We start from the raw sequence: 21,204 nt of genomic DNA, 5'->3' as shown, positions 1-21,204 counted from the left end.
GGATGAAGTTTTGTACTTGTCGAATTGTGACGTCATAATGGAGGCACCTATGACATCATCATTAACATATTTTATTCCCCATGGAGAGTTCTTTACAATGAGCCATGTCTCAATTTTTTCTATGTAGCGCTTTCGGAGGTATGGAGGTGCAAAGTTTTTCTATTTCTCCAAGATGGCGCCCGCATCACGTAACCTATGACGTCATAATTATCATTAAATTCTACATGAGGAGGCGCACCTATGGTGCAAATGTCCTGTCAATCGGACCAACAGTCGCAGAGAAAATCACATTTATTCTGTGTGGACAAACACAGACAAACAAACAGACATGAGAAGAAGAAGAAAGAAGCACCTTTAGAGGCCATTTTCCCCGCAGAGCAGGGGTTGGCCTTTTTTGGACAATGTGGACCCCTTTTTGAAGCAATGTTTTATGGCCCTTCCTGCCGCCAACCCTGTTAGTCGCCTCTTGCGACACACAGGGAATTAATTACCAGTGAACTGGTACTCAATTTGCCGACCTCGGAAGGATGACAGGCTGAGTCAACCCCCCTGGCGTTAATTCAGCGATAGAGCGAGATTCGAACCCAGGATCCCAGAATCCCAAGCCGGCACCCTAACCGCTAAGCCAACACCAGGCATTGATGGACAGATTGGATGATTGATGGACACTAAGCCATTGATGGACACTAAACAGCAGACAGATGGATGGACTTAAATGCAATACCCCGCTTCGGGCGAGGGAAATAACAATGGTGGTATGAAAATAAATAAATACAAGTGGTTGTAAATGCTAAGTACCAACCCCTGAACCTCCCCAAAAAGACACTGCCAAGTATGAAACACGCACTTTAATGACTCCAAACGCAAATAACATTATCCATCAAAAAGTTCCATCACTATTTTGTGTGCAATAAGAGGGTGATGTCGAGTAATGTACCATGTAATGTTGTTGCATTAAATGATGTGGCAATACTTTCCCCTGTATTACACTGTGGATAGGTATTATGGCCAAGTCAGCATCACCCCCCCCCCCCCCCCTCCCCCCAATTGTTTTTTTGTGGTAGTGGGTAGTATTGTGATAGGGAATGAAGCAAAAAAGAAAGAAAAAAAACAACTACTTGCGGTACTTCCCTTTGTCCTTATCTCGCTCCCTCTCCCTCACCCTATACCTATCCCTCTCCCTCTCCCTCTGTCTGCCTCTGTCCTTGTCCCTATCTCTACCTCTCTCCCTAACCCGCTCCCGATCCCGATCCTTGTCTCTCGTTCTCTCCCTTTCCCTCTGCTTGTGTCGGTCTCCATCTCTGTTTCGATCCCTGTCCCGGTCCCTATCTCTGTCCCGGTCTCTGTCCCGGTCTCTGCCACATTCTCTGTCCCTCTCCCCATGCTGGGTGCGCCGTAGGAAGGCAGCAACACGGTAATCGTAATCCTTGGGGGGAACATTGGAGGAAGATGTAGTTTGGGAAAAAGGAAGGGGGTTGCGAAAGAAAGCAAACAAAATTAGCTGTGTTCACATCCCTTATACAGTGTTCTACAAACATAAATAACCCGCACTAACCGATCAAATCTTATCACACCACTTTCACTCACTGAGGGACTTAATGGTCGCCTATCACTTGAAGAAGCTTGGAGGGGTGGCATGGGTTGGTGAAGAGGAGCACTCACTGAGGAAGGAATGGGGTTAGCCTGAATGAGGAAAATGGAAGGAAGACAATGAAGGGAAAGAGACAGAATCAAAGTTACAAACACAGTGGAATTATGTCTCCCAATCATACATAAATAAACATCTATTTGTACAAACAATTCCAAGTACACCCTCCCGCAATCCCCATCCCACCCATCATCCATACATCTTTCTCATTCCAAGAAAGAAATATCATCCCTTGGATGTTCTTACCGCAACCCCCCATGGAGATGGGAGGACTGGGTGGAAACCTTGGACGTAGTTAATGTATGACTGAAAATACAACGCAAAATATAATCAGTTATTGCTAACACATTCCACGTAAAACAGTCATCAACTTTTGGAAAATAATACAAACCCTCCTCAACTCCCACCCCCGTTCCCCCTCAAGTGAGATCCTTCGTTTTAGTAGCACAGAAAACAAATTCGACAACACGATTTGCAAAGAGAAACAATAACGTACATCAAAAAGGATCATTTAAAATTTAAAAATTAAACGAGCTAATTGCCAACACTTTTGTCTGGTGAAACTAAAACTGGATTAACTGGTTAATCAACTGGAGGGAATCAGCCGGATGAAATCTAGCTTTGGTTAGAGGTTGGTGGATGGGAGAAAGGGGGGGGCTTTCACGGACAGTTTAAAATGAGGAAATAAAAACACCAAGACATATTGAAATTACTCGGTGGCAATTTACACAAGCAAGGTATCAAGAATAGAAGAAGAAGAACCACCTTTATAGGCCATTTTCCCCCCACAGAGCAGGGGTTGGCTTTTTCAGGCACCGTAGTCCCCCTTTTGAAGCAATGTTTTATGTCCGGATGCCCTTCCTGCCGCCAACCCTGTTAGTCGCCTCTTGCGACACACAGGGAATTACCAGTGAACTGGTATTCAATTTGCCGACCTCGGAAGGACGACAGGCTGAGTCAATCCCCCTGGCGTTAATTCAGCGATCGACGGGGATTCGAACGCAGGATCCTCGGATCCCAAGCTGGCACCCTAACCGCTAAGCCAAAACCAGGGTATCAAGAATGTCAAACAAATTTGAAATCTCACATTCCTCCAAATGGGGAAAATTGAAATTCAAAGCCAGCTGCTTCACAACTGCCAATTCCACCCTCAAAATTCACCTCTCTCCTGGTTGTCAATTTATTATCCCTGCCTTTTTGAAAAAAAAAAGGATTAAAATCAGCTACGTCTGTCTCTGTCGGTCTGTCCATTCGCCATGCCCCTGTTTGGGCAGAAATTCACCAAACATGGCAGCCATGATTACCGCATGGCAAAAAGGTGCGAGAGCAGCATCATTTTTACCCCCACCCTGGGGCAGATTCAAAAATTCAAACAATAAAAGATGCAATTACAAACACATTTTAAAGCATTTTTTCATGAAACGTTTTATATGTGCAATCAACATTGGGGGATGCATGAAATGTGTAACGATTCTGACATGTACGCACCCACGCATGAATGTAGGCTGGATGAACCAACATTAATATTTTACTGTCACAAGATAATTGCCCAAAATTTCATCATCATCAGCAACAAAGTTTTATTACTCACACCTCATATCCATTAGACGTTTCATGCCGCTCCTGTGGCGGCCCAGGTATTGACTAGTAATGAACGAGCCACGACATACGTTATCTCATTGTTCAGCCAATAAGGAAATTGACCGATTTTCTAACAAAGAAATGTAAGCAATGCTATAAGCTGGGAATGGCACATCATGTAGTGATTTGCTATAATAAATACAGTCACGTGAAAAAGTAACTACACCCCATGTAAAGTTTTGACTTTTTCAACATATTTCAACATACAGCTATTTGATCTTCATTTCAACAATATTGATAGATAGAGGTGATATAATATAACAAATATCATGAAACATTTACATTTTGTAGTCCATTGTATAATTTAAATAAACATAAATGCAAATTTCGCATGTGGAAAAAGTAAGTACACCCGTGGCTCTAATAGGTGGTATTGCCCCCTTTGGCAGAAACAACCTCAAGTAGGCGTTTCTTATAACTGTCTATCAGTCTCTGACATCGACTGGGAGAAATTTTTGCCCACTCCTCCATGCAGAATTCTTTCAGCTGTGCGATGTTTGAAGGGTTTCTTGCATGCACAGCTCGTTTCAAATCCCCCCACAACATCTCGATGGGATTTAGATCCGGGCTTTGACTTGGCCATTCCAGAACCCTCCATTTCTTTCTTTTCAGCCATTCCTTGGTGGATTTACTGGTATGTTTCGGGTCATTGTCATGTTGCAAGGTCGACCTTTGGTTGAGCTTCAACTTTCCGACAGCTGGCCTCACATTATCCTCAAGCACGCTCTGGTACAATGAAGAATTCAAAGTGGATTCTATGATGGTGAGCTGCCCAGGCCCTGATGCAGCAAAGCTGCCCCAAACCATAATATTTCCACCACCATGCTTTACAGTTGGTATCAGGTTCTTGTGGTCAAATGCTGTCTTTGGTTTTCACCAAACATGTCTTCTGGTACTGTGGCCAAATAGTTCTCCCTTTGACTCATCTGTCCAGAGCACATTGTTCCAGAAGTGCTGGACTTTGCCGAGGTGTTCATTGGCAAACTTTAGTCTTGCCCTGATGTTCTTTCTGGACAGCAAAGGTTTCCTCCTGGCACACCTCCCATGTAGATCAAATTTGTGCAGCCTCTTTCTAATGGTAGACTCGTGCAGTTTGACATCAACAGTGGCAAGAGCTACTGTACTTCCCGTGATGACATTCTGGGGTTCTTAGAGACCTCTTTCAGCATCCTGCGGTGTGCTCTCGGGCTGAACTTGCTGGGGCGGCCTGGCCTGAACAAGTTGGCAGTTGTTTGGAATCTTCTCCACTTGCAGATCATCTTCCAGACAGTCGAATGATTGATTTCAAATTGTTTGGAGATCTTTTTAAATCCCTTCCCAAACTCGTAGGCATCTATAACCTTCTTTCTGAAGGCCTCAGAGAGCTCTTTTGATCTAGGAATGGTGACGCCGCACACTTCAACAACAAAGAGCAAACCAAACTAAATGCCTGAGGTTTAAATAAGACAGGTTCCTCCAAGATCCTCTCTCACGATGTTCTAATCATTTGCACCTGAGCTGGTGCACCTGATTCTAATTTTAGGTATTTGAAGTAGTGGTAAATGTAGGGGTGTACTTACTTTTCCCACATGCGAAATTTGCATTTATGTTTATTTAAATTATACAATGGACAACAAAATGTAAATGTTTCATGATATTTGTTATATTATATCACCTTTATCTATCAATATTGTTGAAATGAAGATCAAATAACTGTATGTTGAAATATGTTGAAAAAGTCAAAACTTTACATGGGGTGTACTTACTTTTTCACGTGACTGTAGATATGGGGTAGACATTATAAGGGTTGTAATGCAATTTCGTAAATGTCTTTTGTCCATGCTCTTCATATGGTGATGTCGATTTCCTACTGACCAGGAAGTGTAATTTTGCCAAATTTCCTATTTTCGAATGAACAAAAACCTCTCTTGGTCCATTTGCTCAGCTTCTCTGTCTGTGTGATCATTTGAGGGGAAAAGCAATAACTGCCTGGGGGGAATGTATGGAAATTTGTGCGTGCTTTATAATAAATTAGCTTATTTTGCAACACTGAAATTCCTTTGACTAGTGACGGGACACATCCATAATTTGAGACGGGTTCACCCACCCCGTATGGGAGCGGTGGGAAGGGTCATGTTATTATCCTCTCTGGGGTATATAGATTACAATAGATCTAGGCTTGGGCCTCAATAACGTTGGGGGGGTGTTCAGTTACCACGTTTCTTGTAGAGCACTTGCCAAGTGGCTTAAGCATTCAAGCAAGCACTCCATTCAAATCCGCAGTCAAGGAAAGGACGGCTTGGCAAGCGCTTGCTAGTTTTCCCTTCATGGTTTTCCAGACTTTTTTTCCCTTACTCTCTACTCTCTAACATATTGAACTGAAACTTTGTACATGGCCTTATGAAGAAAACTTACAGAAACTGCACCTTATTCTGCAGCTTTGCATACCTCAAACAATTTGTCCTACTGTACTGTATATGACTCAAAATTGCTGGGTGGTTGGAACAAGAACATTCATTGGGACCAGGAGTAGGATATGTATTGCAAAGTAATTCTGCCTCGTGTTCATTCTTGATTTATAAGCACATTTAACAACGTTTTATGTAAAAAGCTGGAATGGCACTCTTCGACAGACTGATAATGCCTCCGCCATATTATTACATCATTATACATGCCTCCGCCTGGTGTTGGGCTCGCGGCTAGGGTGCCGGCTTAGGATCCTAGGATCCTGGGTTTGAATCCCGGTCGATCGCTGAATTAACGCCAGGGGGGTTGACTCAGCCTGTCATCCTTCCGAGGTCGGCTAATTGAGTACCAGTTCACTGGTAATTCCCTGTTTGTCGTTAAAGGCAGCAAAAAGGGTTGGCGTCAGGAAGGACATCCGGCCGTAAAACATGGCTTCAAAAAGGGGACCGAAAAACAACAACCACGGTCCCCGAAAAAGGCCAACCCCCGCTTGCGGGGAAAAATGGCCTCTAAAGGTGTTTTATTTATTTATTATTATACATATTTGTAACAAGTTTGATTTCAATCCCTTCAGATGTTCTCAAGTATCACATTTTTACCTGGCATGACCTCTGACCTTTGACTGTTGATATTTGATGCCAAAATCCTTTAATCTTTTCAGCACAATATATGTCAATACCAAGTTTGGTCAAAATCTCATCACCGATTCACAGGTTAGCGCAGTAACAGAATTTTTACCGAACACGGCCTTTGACCTTTGACATCTTGACCCAATCATCTAATACATTTATCTTTACATCATTATGCATACATGTACTAAGTTTGACTTGGCTCCCTTCAGCAGTTAAGTTATCGCGGTAACAAAAACCTATTACAAACTTTGACTTTTGACCTCTTGATGCCAAAATCTCATCCGTTCATCTTTGCATCACAATATATACATGTACCAGGTTTGGTCAAAATCCCATCATTGGTTCACAATGTTATCGCGGTAACAGGATATTCACTGAACATGACATATGACCTTTGACCTTGTGACCCAAAATCGAATCAGTTCAACTTTACATCACAGTACACACTTCATATAAGTTTGATTTAAATCCTTTCAGCCATTCTCAAGTTATCGCGGTAAAGAAAACCTATCACGGATGCACGGAAGGATGGACAGCTGGACGGACAACCCAAAAACAAGATACCTCCAGCGACTTAGTCAACAGATGTATAAAACATAGGGTTTAATAGACTTTTCGAACATACCATGATGAGCGCACAGGAGTTTGGACCCCACAATGCGGGAAATGACCATTGTGTGGGCAGAGTGCAGGGTTTCATTCATGTTCTCATGATACAACTGGCGTTTCTGGTGGCACCATACTGTACTGTATGTATACGTTGACCTCCCCTAACTGCTGTGTCTGTCGATTGCCCAAAACGATTTGTACATACATGTTGTGTTCAGTGTTGTGTTACGGCAGGCATGCTCAGGCATTCAGTGAGAATTTTTACATTTTTTGCCATAATAACAATTAATAATGGCTGATAATCATAAAGCAAATAGTGCCAGTGACCATAGTGAACAGAGCAAATAAAATAAAGTGCCAAATAGATAATAAATCAATAAATTAAATAAATTTAAATTAAATAAATTTAAATAAATTTAAAAAATAAAATAAATAAATAAATAAATAAATAAAATAAAATAAAAATTAAAAAACAAATAGTTTGTAAAGCAAATAGTGCCAGTGACCATCATGAACAGAGCACTTTCTCGGCTTTGTTAGTCCCCTACCGGTTTCACCAGAGGGGACTATAGGTTTGCTCTCCATCTGTCTGTTCTGTAATGGCTTTACTATGCAAAATATTGGGACCAGTAGGGGGACATGTATTGCAAAGCAATTATCCCTCTTATTATTACTACTGTACACATTCATAGCATCAATTTATTCATGTATTATTTTAAAAGTACATTTAATAACGTTTTTATGTAAAAATAAAGTAGGGTTTAATTTGTGTTCGGGAACTAATTAGTCGCTTATTTCATGCATTTAAAGGGGACCAATGGATGCGGCTTACAAATATCCAGCTTAAGAACACATGTGTAGGAACACATTGTATCCATAAACTGAGGACTCCCTGAACATGCAAATTATCCAAGTACCATACTCCAAAAGTTTACTTACGGACTAAGAGCTTTATGCACCAAGAACCAGAAAAGGAAGTTGGAGTTGCATACTAGATCTGCCTGGCTCTTCCAAAGCTAACTCTACTGGCTGGATTATTTGGAATTACCTTGTTGCAACTGTTTATCTCAACATTGTTAAATGTCATGGTGTTAATTTATGTCCTCAAGTGTCCCTTATGTTTTTTTTGAAATTGTGTTTCCAGGTTGTTCAGATTTTCAAAATAAGAAGATCGACACGTTTTTGTTTTTTCCCTTGTTTTCTTTCCCAATCTCTCTCGGCTCCACAATGCGTTCCCTTAACCTAAAACTGTTCTTCAAACTTTGTAGACGTCAATTGTGTTCATCGTTCCATTATTTATTCATATATTCTGCTGTGTCAATCGTTACTGTTCCATGTGGTCTGGAACCTTCCTCTCTTCATTCTCTGTTGAATACACGACTTTGGAAATGATGTATGAATGCTAAATGAGGCCTTTTACGCATGTGCTGTGTGTTTTCAGTGATTCGGTTATGCCCGCAGGGCACTTTTAACCTGCCGTTTACTAGCACATAATTTGTAATTCAAATAATATTTTAAACATAATTTTCACCATTTAGATGAAAGAGTGACAATTTCAAAGTGGTTGTTGTGTTGTTGTGCTCCTGAATTACAAATTGGAGTCACGAGAATATAGGAATACGAAAAATATCCGTGGAAGAGAGGAGGAGCGGGTTCCTATAATTTCCTGTTAATACAATAAGCTGGTGGCAGCCGTCGTTAGAACACAGGCACGCACACTTTCACCAATAGATGCAAAAATCTAGTACAATTCTTCTTGTGACACCAGAACCAAACAAAGAATGAATATATATATATATATATATATATATATATATATATATATATATATATATATATATATATATATATATATATATATATATTATGGACACACTCAATCCATACAACACCGGCACCCCCTCCTCCCAAACATGAATAATAGTAAATATCATAATTTTTAACTTAACCTGTGCATTGACAAGCCCCAAATATGACCTTCCAATCAGTGTTAAGCACGAAGGTTTGGGTAGAACGCACCCGTTTAAGGACCTTCAGCCCTTTCACAGGCCCACATGGTTGGGAGTTTTTTTTTTTGCAGGATGGACAGCAAGCAACATGTAAATTTTTTTTGGACGAGTTGATCAGGAAGTTCTCAAATCTATCATTGTGCAGAGCACACCACTTTCTCACAGGTACGTTTATAAATATTTTTGGCTTCTTTAAAAGTGTTTTTTTTCCTCGTTTCATTCTTATCTGGCAGCCATGAAATATGTCCAGGCTACCCCGACTGACTGTTATTGTCGGGTTCTGCACTTGCACGCCGAACAATCTGGGGAGGATTACGTAAAATAATTAAAGTGCCATATTTCCCTCTTCCAATTACTATTTTACACTGAACAATTATTCATTTTAAAATAAATAAAACATTTCTAAACAACAAATTTCTGGTCTACCTCGTGTCCTGGCCTCAAACGTCTGTGCTGCATCTTATAAGTACAACCGGACAATCTTACCCCGTTTGAAACTGCACCACGGCAAACACCAGTTGCTTGTCTGAAACAGAGAGAGGTTAGCGGAAGAGAGTTTGTACACACACACCATATATCAAACACACATGCATCACTAAATCGACCTGCAGATTGTTGAATGGTAAAAAAGAAGTTTCGGGTAGTTCAGACCTGCCGACCACAAATTTAGCTTTTTGTGTAAACAACTTTGATTAGCAGTATGAAGTATGCACACAGACACCAATAATTAAAAAAATTAGAAACCAGATGACCATGTAAGCACCAAAACCTTGACAGTAACCTTAATCTCGAAGAGAAACCACCACTCACGTTTTGGCAACTTTTGTCACCGTTTTCAAAACGAATATCTCATTAAAGATAGCTGTTAAATACGCTAATGCGTGTTTACAATGTGAGAAAATTTGGCTCTAATTTTGTTTTATTTTGCTGCAATTTTTTCGTGTATAATTTTCACCGTTTGATGATGTATGATTGAACATTTTGCTGAAGCTTTAGGTCCATAATACAGTTTGTGAGTGTCAAAGTCAGACGATCTGTACAATTAACATTATGCGCCCTAAGTTTTGCTTATTTTGTTATACAATTTTTAAAGCATCGAAGGAATGTCAATGTGCAAGTGTCCAAGTATGGTTAGTGGGTCACAATAACTACAAATACTAATTTGAGTGCAAAAGCAAAATGCAAAATGCAAAATTTTGCAAAACTAATGCAAAAGAGTAAACAAAATATATAATGATCGAATTGTCTATTTTTGGCAATTAAAGGGAATTCCTCATCACCGATGATGGTCTTTCCTTTTTTTCAAACAGCTTGATCTCCAACCATCAGTGTAGATTTCTTCCCGGTCACTTAACTCTGGATGTGCTGCTTCTCTTTCAGCAGTAGTTGGAGGCCCTACATCTCAGAGGCCAGGACAGTCCATATGGACATAACATGAGCATTTAACAGTCCAGCATCCTGCTCTGTTTACGGCATACAGAAATGCCTTCGTACCTGGATTTTTGACTTCCTCCACTCGTACGGTCAACACAATGCTATCAATTTAACCCTCTCCTCTCCCAATAGAGGGAGCTCTTCGACCTCAAGGTAATGTCCTTAGCTAAATCCTGAAACTCAAACAAGATCACCTCTGCAATATTCTGGAAAACCAAATCTTTCTATTTGCTGATGACTCCACAGTGTGCAGCACCACATCCCAGTGAAAAGCAGACAGCAACGGTGTCACTCTGCCAGGCTGGAATATATGAGATGTTGCTCTGCAAAAATCTTTCAATGCCGGCAAATCTCAGCCTCACCCAGTTACTTCAGAAGGAATGCCATCTGTAACCGCATGCATTCTTTTAGTAAGCCCCCTCCAAGTTAAACTCTGAAAATCCAGACTTACTGCCCTCCTCCACCATTTTCTCCTGTTTGTGGAACTGCCTTCCTGCGGCACACTGATCTTTAATCCCATAGGATTCAAAAGCAGGAAGGACATTATCATCTAATGTCATCCCCCATCCATGCCAACAATCTTTTCTACCTCCATAAACATGAGCTTATCAAGAAATCTTACTTGCAGGTTACTGTTCTCTCCCCTTATTTGGTTGAGTGCAAATGTGGCCTCTCTGTCTCACAATCAGTTACCCTCTTTCGTTTGCTATTTCTATGGAAGAAATAAAAATGTGATTGAGCAAATCAAGTTCTGCGAAGTCTTGCAGCCTGAAATGATACACTGTGCAACATAGAGACATACTGTGATAATGTTTCAGATAAATCGTACAATCAAACCTTCGATATGCATTATATTTGGATTTAAAAGATACAATATACGTGTGTGTGTGTGTGTGTGTGTGTGTGTGTGTGTGTGTGTGTGTGTGTGTGTGTGTGTGTGTGTGTGTGTGTGTGTGTGTGTGTGTGTGTGTGTGTGTATATATATATATATATATATATATATATATATATATATATATATATATATAAAATAAAACAGGAGCGTCTCTCTGTCCATCTGTCCTGAAACTTCTCCCTCAGTTTTGGGGCCAGCCCCACCAAACCTTCTGTGGCACGTTTTGGGGTCCCAGCGGATGTTGTAAGGTTGATAGGAGGTTTCAGAAGTTCCTCAATAAAATTATGATTTTGAATTTGACTCGATAAGAACGTGCCCCCAAATCCGGAAGTGAACAGACGACGACATTGGGCTGGTTTGATAATATCCCAATGCAATCGTGATTTAACACAGTATTTTGTAATAGTATTAATATATCATTGGAATGATGCTATTTGGAATGAAAATAGAGATAACGAGTTTAAATATGAATGAGAAAATGACGTGAGAGTTTCTACATTCTAACCGTGACATTCACGGATTCGCCATTGACTGGGTATAGAACCATTCAGACAGGTATGTTTTTTTTGTGCAAGTCCTTCACGAACCTGGTGTCAATGCCTGATGTTTGACTGAAGGTGGCACAGCAATGTGGAATTTATTGGTTCATCGTTTCCCATTTGCCGTTTTTTTTATCCAAGTCATTCACGAACCTGCTGTCCATGTCTGACGTTCGACTGAAGGTGGCACAGGAATGTGGAATTTATTGGTTCATCATTTCCCATTTTCCGTTTTTTATCCAAGTCATTCACGAACCTGCTGTCCATGGCTGACGTTTGACTGAAGGTGGCACAGGAATGTGGAATTTATTGGTTCCATGGTTTAGCAGTGACCGTTTCTGCATGGTTTGTTTGCTTTTGGCTACCCACCTGTGCATAGCACACGTACCTCACCAGCATATAGTATCATAATAAAACAAGCACAGCCAACCAAAAAAATAAAACCAATTCTCCATTTTTTTACTGCGAACCGCAAGAGCAGGACCTCTTCCAGGTTATTGTACATTTCTTCCACATCATTCCTCACCTTATCCATAGATCTCCTTGCAGTTTTCTTAATTTGCCCATACAGGTGCAACAACCCTGTATCTGATTGTCTCCCTCTATCCTCTTCCAAACCTTATTTTCACCAACCACCTTTGTTAATTCCTCATTGACAGGTTTCTATCCCAAGACTACTCACCCTTTCCTGATGTCCTTCCACAAAAAACTTTTACAATCACTCTAAATACCTCTTTATACTTCTTCACCCTCCTCCAAACCTTCTGTTTCTTCACGAAGTTCCTCACACTCTCCCTGTACTCTACGGTGAAAATGTCCCTGTACTTCCACACCTCATCTTCTGACCCCTGCTCTTAACTTCTCCACTATTCTTTATGCATAAAACAAGCAGTACAGGCCTGTGCTGGGTGGTGACATGCTCTCCCACCACCACCTTACTGTGCTTGATCCTCAAAAACTGCTGCTTCCTCACGACCAACAAATCCAACTCCATTCTATGCCATCCACTCCTGTAAGTCATTTTGTTACTGTCCCGCTCTTGAAAGAATGAACCAGCTCTGGTCATTCCATTCCTGAGCATCAACTCCACCAGCTCTCGGCCCTCTCTATTCCTCGTTCCCCAAGCAAATTTACCAACACAATTCTTGACCCAGCTGTGCTCCTCCCACATGCACATTTAAATCTGTATTACCAACCATGCCATAACTGTCCGCCCCTCCCATCTTTCCACTCCAACCACCTCCTTGTTGATTTCTTCCGATACTATTATTCCCACACCATTACTCCTTCCACTCCCTCCAGTGTGCAACAGCTTGTACCCACCTACCAACCTCCTGGCCCTGCCCCCTTTGCACCTGCACAAATACAACACTTCAAACGTCCTTAATGGCATCATCTCCACCACCTCGACTCCTCTCCCATCCACTGATCCTACATTCTAACTATCTAGCCGGACCTTACTTCTGAACTTATCCACCTGGTAGGGCTAGTTTGGGACGTTTTGGTCATCAATCAGCATCACTGCCCAGGTGACCTGCTGAGCCAACTATCGCAGCCTGCTGTCACCATACTGCACACGCACACACCTCCTTTGCCACTATTTCTCAAATCACAATCAACCCACTCACCGCTACCTCTATTCTCCTCACTCCTCTCCCTCCCTACGCCTGCTTGTTTCCATCACCTTCCATTTGTCCCGTTCCTGCCCTCTCATTAATACATTAATGTGGTGCTTATTTCCAGCTCACAAAAAGAGTAAACGTTTTTCAAAAACTCTTGGCACTCAGTTTCACTCTCGGCAAATATGCTTCTCAGCTCCCTCGTGAGTCCTCGATTCCCACGTGCTCTTCCATCAGGTTTTTTCCAAAAGACCCCTAGCCGCTTCGTCCAACCCACAGCACGCTCACAGCAAATACATTCCTCAGCTCCCTCAAGCTCTTTCACCACATCCTGAGGGGCTCTCTCTCTCCCCTCAATCCACAGGGCACTTGGACAGCTCAATGCAACAACGATGTCAACCACTTCTATACCAAACAATCTGAATTATGACAAACAATGCACCAAGCACAGACATGACATAAGCCCCTTGATGGCTCAGCCTGGTTATTGTTTTTATAAATAAAAGAATGTTTCCGGCCACCGGGGACGGAGGCATAAAAAAAGATGTTCAGGTTGGCATTGTCAGAGGCTAAAAATGGTGTGTAGCAATCACGCCTGTATGGTCACGAGCTTTAAAAAGCCGTAGGGAATGAAAAACAAAACAAAATCGAGTAGGCCTCAAATAGTGGGTCATGGGAAATAAGTCACATGCACTGAGAAATAAGTGCCTATTAGGAATGAACGTTGGGATGACGACGCCTCAATGAGTCGTCACTGATCACTAGTGCTGTCGTAAGAAACACATTTCTCACCGGAGGCCTGAGTAGCCGGTGAGATGACCGTTGACGATGGGACAGACCGCACAGTATCTGGCACTCAGGGCTTAAATCAAGAGGGATTAAAAAAAAAAAAAAAAAATTTGCTGATCAAGGTTTTGTGAAGAAAGGGTGGTGGAACGGCAATGGTGGGGAATACAGTGAGAGTATTGAAGAAAACGGAGTGAGTTGTTAAGCCACAAAAACATGTGGTGCAGAAAAACGAGGAAGCGCAAAAACTTTTCTAACAATTAATATGGGTGAGGTTGGGGACAAGGAGGTGTCTAAATTTTATTTTTGAACACAAGTTTGTGTAATATCCTCGTCATTCATATGTATTTCTCATAGTCTTTGTACTTTCACTCATTCCTTAAAAAAAAATCTAAAATTTGTACATGAATAATTTAACGGCACTTAATTTTGCAACTAATGTTATCAGACATTATAACAGCTACTGTACTTTGTTCATGTCATCTATTTCTGATGGCTGAGAGAACTAAAAAAAAAAAGTTGCTTAAATATTCTCACCTCTGTTGTTCTTCCATAAAGCGGAGATCACGGTAACCTGAAACAGAAAGCTTCATGTGTTTGATCTGTGCATGAAATGACAAGTGAGGATAGGATATGCAAGAGGTGTACATGCAAAGTCAAATGTGAGGTATGCAAATAGTGTGTTGGGCTCTAGACATTCTTTAAATTTTGTTTTCCTCAACAGCACGCTGGCCTAATGATCAAATAAAAATACTCGGGCAAAAAAAAAAATCTCCAGTTTCACCGAGTAAGTTGTATCAAGTCATTTTTGCGCAAATAATTAAAATCTATCGTTTGCCCATAGGAAATGAAATATATATGAACTAGCGGGGTCACCCGTGGGAATCCCACGGGCATGGATGTGTGTGACATTTCGACATATTGAGTTAGATGCTGCACATTCATTTTTACAAAATGGTTACTGGCAAGTCATCAGATCCAGAAATGGTGTGATGAACACAATTAATTTATTTCACATAATATGTGACCCCTCACTCCTCTCCACCTGACACTCTCCTGTCTCCACCAGACACTCTCCTCTCTCCACCTAGCACTCTTCTCCTCTCCAATCCCTCACACGCCTCTCCTCTCCAATCCCTCACACGCCTCTCCAATCGCGCCTCACACTCCTCTCCAATCGCGCCTCACACTCCTCTCCAATCGCGCCTCACACTCCTCTCCAATCGCGCCTCACACTCCCCTCCAATCGCGCCTCACACTCCTCTCCAATCGCGCCTCACACTCCTCTCCAATCGCGCCTCACACTCCCCTCCAATCGCGCCTCACACTCCTCTCCAATCGCGCCTCACACTCCTCTCCAATCGCGCCTCACACTCCTCTCCAATCGCGCCTCACACTCCTCTCCAATCGCGCCTCACACTCCTCTCCAATCGCGCCTCACACTCCTCTCCAATCGCGCCTCACACTCCTCTCCAATCGCGCCTCACACTCCTCTCCAATCGCGCCTCACACTCCTCTCCAATCGCGCCTCACACTCCTCTCCAATCGCGCCTCACACTCCTCTCCAATCGCGCCTCACACTCCTCTCAAATCGCGCCTCACACTCCTCTCCAATCGCGCCTCACACTCCTCTCCAATCGTGCCTCACACTCCTCTCCAATCGTGCCTCACACTCCTCTCCAATCGTGCCTCACACTCCTCTCCAATCGCGCCTCACACTCCCCTCCAATCACTCCTCACTCGCCTCTCCAATCGCTCCTCACTCGCCTCTCCAATCGGCTTTCCCCGTCTCGTTTCTCTCGTTTTTCTCCCGTCTCGTTTTTTTTTTTTTTTTTGTATACAAGATCGAGGCTCGTGAAAGAGCTAACAATAATCACAAAAAAGACAAACCGACACACAAAACACAAAAAAACAAGGGGAGCGGCAGACAAGATGGGGAGAGAGGGGGAAGGACACAAACACAACATTTGAGAGCAGGGACATCGGGAGGACTTGGGGGGAAGTGGGAGAGGAATAAAACATATGAACGCTGCAAGGACTCTGGGGTGAATTACCGGGGGTAGAAAAGATCAAGGTTTTCGATGGGGGAAGTTCTTTTTCTTGCTCCAAATCGGCCCATCTCGCCCGTCGGAATCGGAAATCGGCCCGTCTTGCTTTCGTGCTTGCGCGTAAATAAATTGTGTTCTTTACACCATTTCTGGATCTGATGACTTGCCAGTAACCATTTTGTAAAAATGAATGTGCAGCATCTAACTCAATATGTCGAAATGTCACACACATCCATGCCCGTGGGATTCCCACGGGTGACCCCGCAAGTTTGCATTGACGTTCGTCGATGGACTCGTTCGCCCGTCTCATTCGTTTTTTTGCTACATCCTGTTCAAGTCTGCGTTCTTCATCGATCGTCTCATTCATTTTGGAAATGGAAGTTTCCACGCAGCGCATGAATTGTCACGATCCTCAAGAGGAATTTGTCTCGTAATCATCAAATGATAAATGGCAAGTAAATTATATTGTGGAAAATTAAAGATTTCAAATAAACCTATTTAAAGTGTATGCGCACATAACGAATTTAAAAAAACGAAGAAATATCTCTCGGTAATTTCCTGAAACATATTTTACTTCCGGCTAATAATGTTGAATGAAATAAAAACGAAGAAATATATGTCGGCATCATTGTTGACGTTTTTGTGACGACTGTCATCAAACGAAAAAGTAATATATCTTAACGGAAAAGCAAAAGCGAATTTTTAATATATATCTACACGTTGCCGTCGGTGTCATGTTGGGCGGTGTATGATACACCATGACGCGATTTTTAAAAATATATCTGCATTTTCCCGCGTGTGTGGAATGTTCTCAATTATTGCTGACACTGAGTCCAAAACCATCGATAAAAATGAAATCATATGGTGAGTTAGATTGGAGATAAAGGCGTGAGAGAGACTCAATGGCCTTGAAGTTACAGGCCTTTGAGAATTCATTTCGTTCTATAAACGGCAACTTTCATCGGATTTTCTTCCCGTTTTTTTTCAACCGAGTCTAAAACTATGTTAGCGACTGTGAAAAATGAAATGATATATCGAATTTTTAATATGTATCGACACGTTGCCGTCGGTGTCATGTTGGGCGGTATATGATACACTATGGTCCATGACGCGATTTAAAAAAAATATATCTCTGCATTTTCCCGCATGTGTGGAATGTTCTCAATTATTGCTGACACCGAGTCTAAAACCATCGATAAAAATGAAATCATATGGTGAGTTAGATTGGAGATAAAGGCGTGAGAGAGACTCAATGGCCTTGAAGTTACAGGCGTTTGAGAATTCATTTCGTTCTATAAACGGCAACTTTCATTGGATTTTCTTCCCGTTTTTTTTCAACCGAGTCTAAAACTATGTTAGCGACTGTGAAAAATGAAATGATATATCGAATTTGATTTGAAATAAAACTGGGAGAGAGAGCAAGACACCACGGGCCTACAAAACAGGCCTCAAAGCTATGTGAGTTAATAAAATGGAGGATATTTGTTTATAATTATATGAAGCCACTCCCAGAATGGGTGGAGCTATGGGTGGAGCTACTCTGCAAACCGAGTAAGCCACACCCCGGACAGACGCCCAACAGACAGACAGACAGAATCATCTACGGCTATTATAATATAGATGATCGTTTTAAGGCCATTTTCCCCGCTATAGCAGGGGTTAGCCTTGCGGGCCCCATGACAATCATGGTTCCCTGTTTGAGGCAATGTTTTTTATGGCCGGATGCCCTTCCTGACGCCAACCCTCAGTCGCCTCTTACAACACGCAAGGATACGGTGTACCTATTCTAAATCGGGGTACACACCGGGAATCGGGGTACACACCGGAGACACACACACATAGGAGGTGAACACATCACTTAAAGTAGTGCAGCATGGGGGATAAGGGGAGGGGGGGGGGGAATAGGCTGCAGCATTGCCTATGCTTCATATGCCTTGAAGTTTATTGTGCGGAATATAATGAACGAGAGTCCAAATAAAAATTGCTCAAATGACCTTGTTTGGAACATAACCTCTCATGCTGGGTTGGGCAGTGGGAGGAATTGAACTAATACATCAATGGTAGCTTTGTTAACAACTCGCCTCCTACTTATTAGGACGACACAATGACAGTTAGAGTCCAATTTGAAGCAAATTTCACAATTCGAATCCATGATATCAGCACAAATACAGACCAGTTATTGTGTCGGTGTTGGATATTTTCCAACCATACTGTGAAGTGGCTTAATGGATGGTATTACCGAAACGCTGATCTAAGCACGCCAACCACCGACGGAAGTAAGGAGAAGATGGCATTATACCCAAAACGGCAGCTTCCCCTTGCTTCACGAGTAGTTAGCATCCTTTGATCAACGTTCTAATGCTTACACCTGCCTCCAGTGCACTACAGAATGACACTAGCCTTCATTATCAAGACTAGTTTTTCATTCTACTAATGTCAAGTAGCATGTACGTGAAGCAGGCAACTGTCCCACACTTCCGAGATTCATTCTTCAATAAAGAATGATCGATGGCCAAATACCAACGTGACACGTCCTGAATTTTCAATGCAAATAGCCCAACCTCGTATGAGAGATCAGGCGGAGCTTCAAACCACAAAGCAAAATAATGACTCCGAAGCAATGGAAATAGTTACTCCAATACATCTCAATGCGGGGAACCACAACTGTTGAGTAATGCTCATGACTCGTACAAAAGGAACAGCAAGCTCAGCGTGCATTAGTGAGGTTGAAGTTAAATGCACAAAAAAACAAGACTTTTAGCAAATAATTTGCAGTCTAGAGCCCTGAAAGGTAAGCGTGGGTGCGGAGGGGTACGATTTGTATGCAGGTGGAGGAAGGGGCTGACAGAGTACAAAGCCAGACCATGTCGTGCTGCAGTTTGTTCAGCTGGACGACCGCGCTTCCATTGCAACCTTGACCCAAAATCCTCCGGTGCACGGCGCCTAGCAACCGCACAGCACATGCTCATGGGTAAAGCCAGTTACTACGGGTGTCCAACTTGGCAACAGCATTGAATAGACAAAGAGTTGGCCTGTAATCTGCTATGGCAATGTATTCTGCAACCAGCTGTACAGGAGCAAACCTAACTACACAATACCCTAAGGCATGACAATATAATATGGCCTAGCACAGCTACACAATTTCATTAATTTCCCTCTCTTATTGCCATCTAAGACTCGATTCTGAGACAAATCACAATTATACTTTCAGAATGCTAAGCCAAGACTTTAACCACACACAATAATCATGTTATATCTTATTTAACAAAGCTGTAATAGGATAGGCCAGCACATAATAATGGGCCAATTCAGGAAGCTAAACTCGCAAATGAACACAGATTAAACAAACAAACAAATGGTATTATGAGTGACACTATGATGTAAATTCAGACTATTACAAAAAATGCAAAAGAAACTTAGTCGTTAAAAAATAAATAAATAAATCTACCTTGCATTGCACTAAACTTCTACAATAAAAACTGCATAGGATAACAAGGTTTAGGCAATTAAGTGACAATAACTCAATCAAAATTACCATAGACCATTCAAATCATTATGGCACACCGTATTTTGAAATCTTACAAGATCAAATTATATTATGTACCACGACGTAACCAAAATGGAACGTACCAGGGTTAGTCGGGGGATAAAAAGAAGCGGGAAGGAGCAAAGGGGGAGGATAAAGGTCCAAAAGTCCATTTTGAGTCCAGGCCAAGGAACGGAACGAAGAGAAGGGAAAGTCCGTGGGACAGAGTTCAAAAGAAGAGTGAAATTTTTCTGACCATCCGCAATGTTTAGGGCTCTCTCTCTCTCTCTCTCTCTCACTCACCCCCCTCTCTCTCTCTGGTGCCCATTTCATCTTCAATGGGGCATTCCCCCCCCCCCCCCCCCCCATATTTGGGAGGTCTTGGCCTGGATGCCAATACTTCCATCACATGAACAACCATTTTCTTTCTTAACAAATTCCTGCCCTGCCTCATCCTAAACTGCATTGCCTTCTCACACTTTTCTTGCACTACCACACTCTTTCTTGTCCCTTCTAAGATTGACCCCAAACCAAAATTCCATTGTCCTAATTCTGCTCCAACCCCCCTCCATAAAGTAAACAGAAAACTTACATACAATTATAAATATAAATAAATACAATTACATACCTTATTCTTAACTGCCACATATTTCCTTTGTTTAAGAGGAACCCCACCACTACATATGAACACATGCCAGTCATATTCCATTTCCATCTTGTCAACTGCAATTTGCTCTCTTTCGATACACCACAAGACAACTCTACCTTCAGATAGAGATATGCCACATCGCGCCTCTACACCACTCCTGACGCTGTTTCACATCCACACCGCTTCCACATCTGCTGTTCCACATAAAAACCCAACATCAACTCTTCCTCTGTCAACCGCAACGTTATATCAGCTCTTTGTTCATGTTGATGTCAATTATCATCCTCCTCAATGTATAGCCAAACATTACAACTCTTTGCATCTCCTGTACGTCGACTCCATTGCATATCATCCTCCTCCTCCTCCTCATCTATGCCAAATCTCCTCCTCTATGTCAACTCTATCGCACCTCCATCTTTACGACAACCCTGTCGCATCTCCTTCCTCCTCCTCCTCTGCATCGACATTGTCGCATCTCCACCTCTATATATACCCGTCATCTACTCCTCAAAAAGATACCAATCACATCTGTATATATCACGCTCCCCCCCCCTGCCCCCCAGCCCAGACACCACATCTCTGCGCTATTTATTCCCTGAAGTCACGTCTTCCATTCTATATGCACAATGCCACATCTTCTCCACATACACCCTGACACCCTATCACCTACACACAACACCACATCTCCTTCAACATATGTAAAACAACACCTATTTCCTCCAAA

At 42.1% G+C, this 21,204-nt stretch overlaps 1 protein-coding gene across 9 annotated transcripts in view; it reads right to left on the bottom strand.

The window, feature by feature from the left end:
- Positions 1 to 833: 833 nt before the first annotated feature.
- The window catches only part of YTHDC1 (YTH N6-methyladenosine RNA binding protein C1), a 105,252-nt gene continuing 84,881 nt past the window's right edge, over positions 834 to 21,204 (bottom strand). For 4 of the 9 annotated variants that reach the window (XM_068097983.2, XM_068097986.2, XM_068097984.2 and 1 more), the window contains 6 exons: positions 19,169 to 19,248; positions 14,795 to 14,831; positions 9,411 to 9,510; positions 1,895 to 1,954; positions 1,588 to 1,683; positions 834 to 1,426 (listed from right to left, as the gene is read on the bottom strand). In XM_068097983.2, coding sequence (XP_067954084.2) covers positions 1,115 to 1,426; positions 1,588 to 1,683; positions 1,895 to 1,954; positions 9,411 to 9,510; positions 14,795 to 14,831; positions 19,169 to 19,248 — 685 coding nt within the window. In that variant the 3' untranslated portion in view covers positions 834 to 1,114. Of the gene's footprint in view, positions 1,427 to 1,587; positions 1,684 to 1,894; positions 1,955 to 9,410; positions 9,511 to 14,794; positions 14,860 to 19,168; positions 19,249 to 21,204 lie in introns of all 9 variants that reach the window. The other 5 variants (XM_068097985.2, XM_078780871.1, XM_078780870.1 and 2 more) reach the window with 2 other exon arrangements.

The sequence above is a fragment of the Myxine glutinosa genome, chromosome 6 (genome assembly GCF_964187855.1).
Source record: "Myxine glutinosa chromosome 6, kmMyxGlut1.1, whole genome shotgun sequence".
Lineage (NCBI taxonomy): Eukaryota > Metazoa > Chordata > Myxini > Myxiniformes > Myxinidae > Myxine > Myxine glutinosa.
This window is presented reverse-complemented; position numbering and strand designations above follow the sequence as displayed.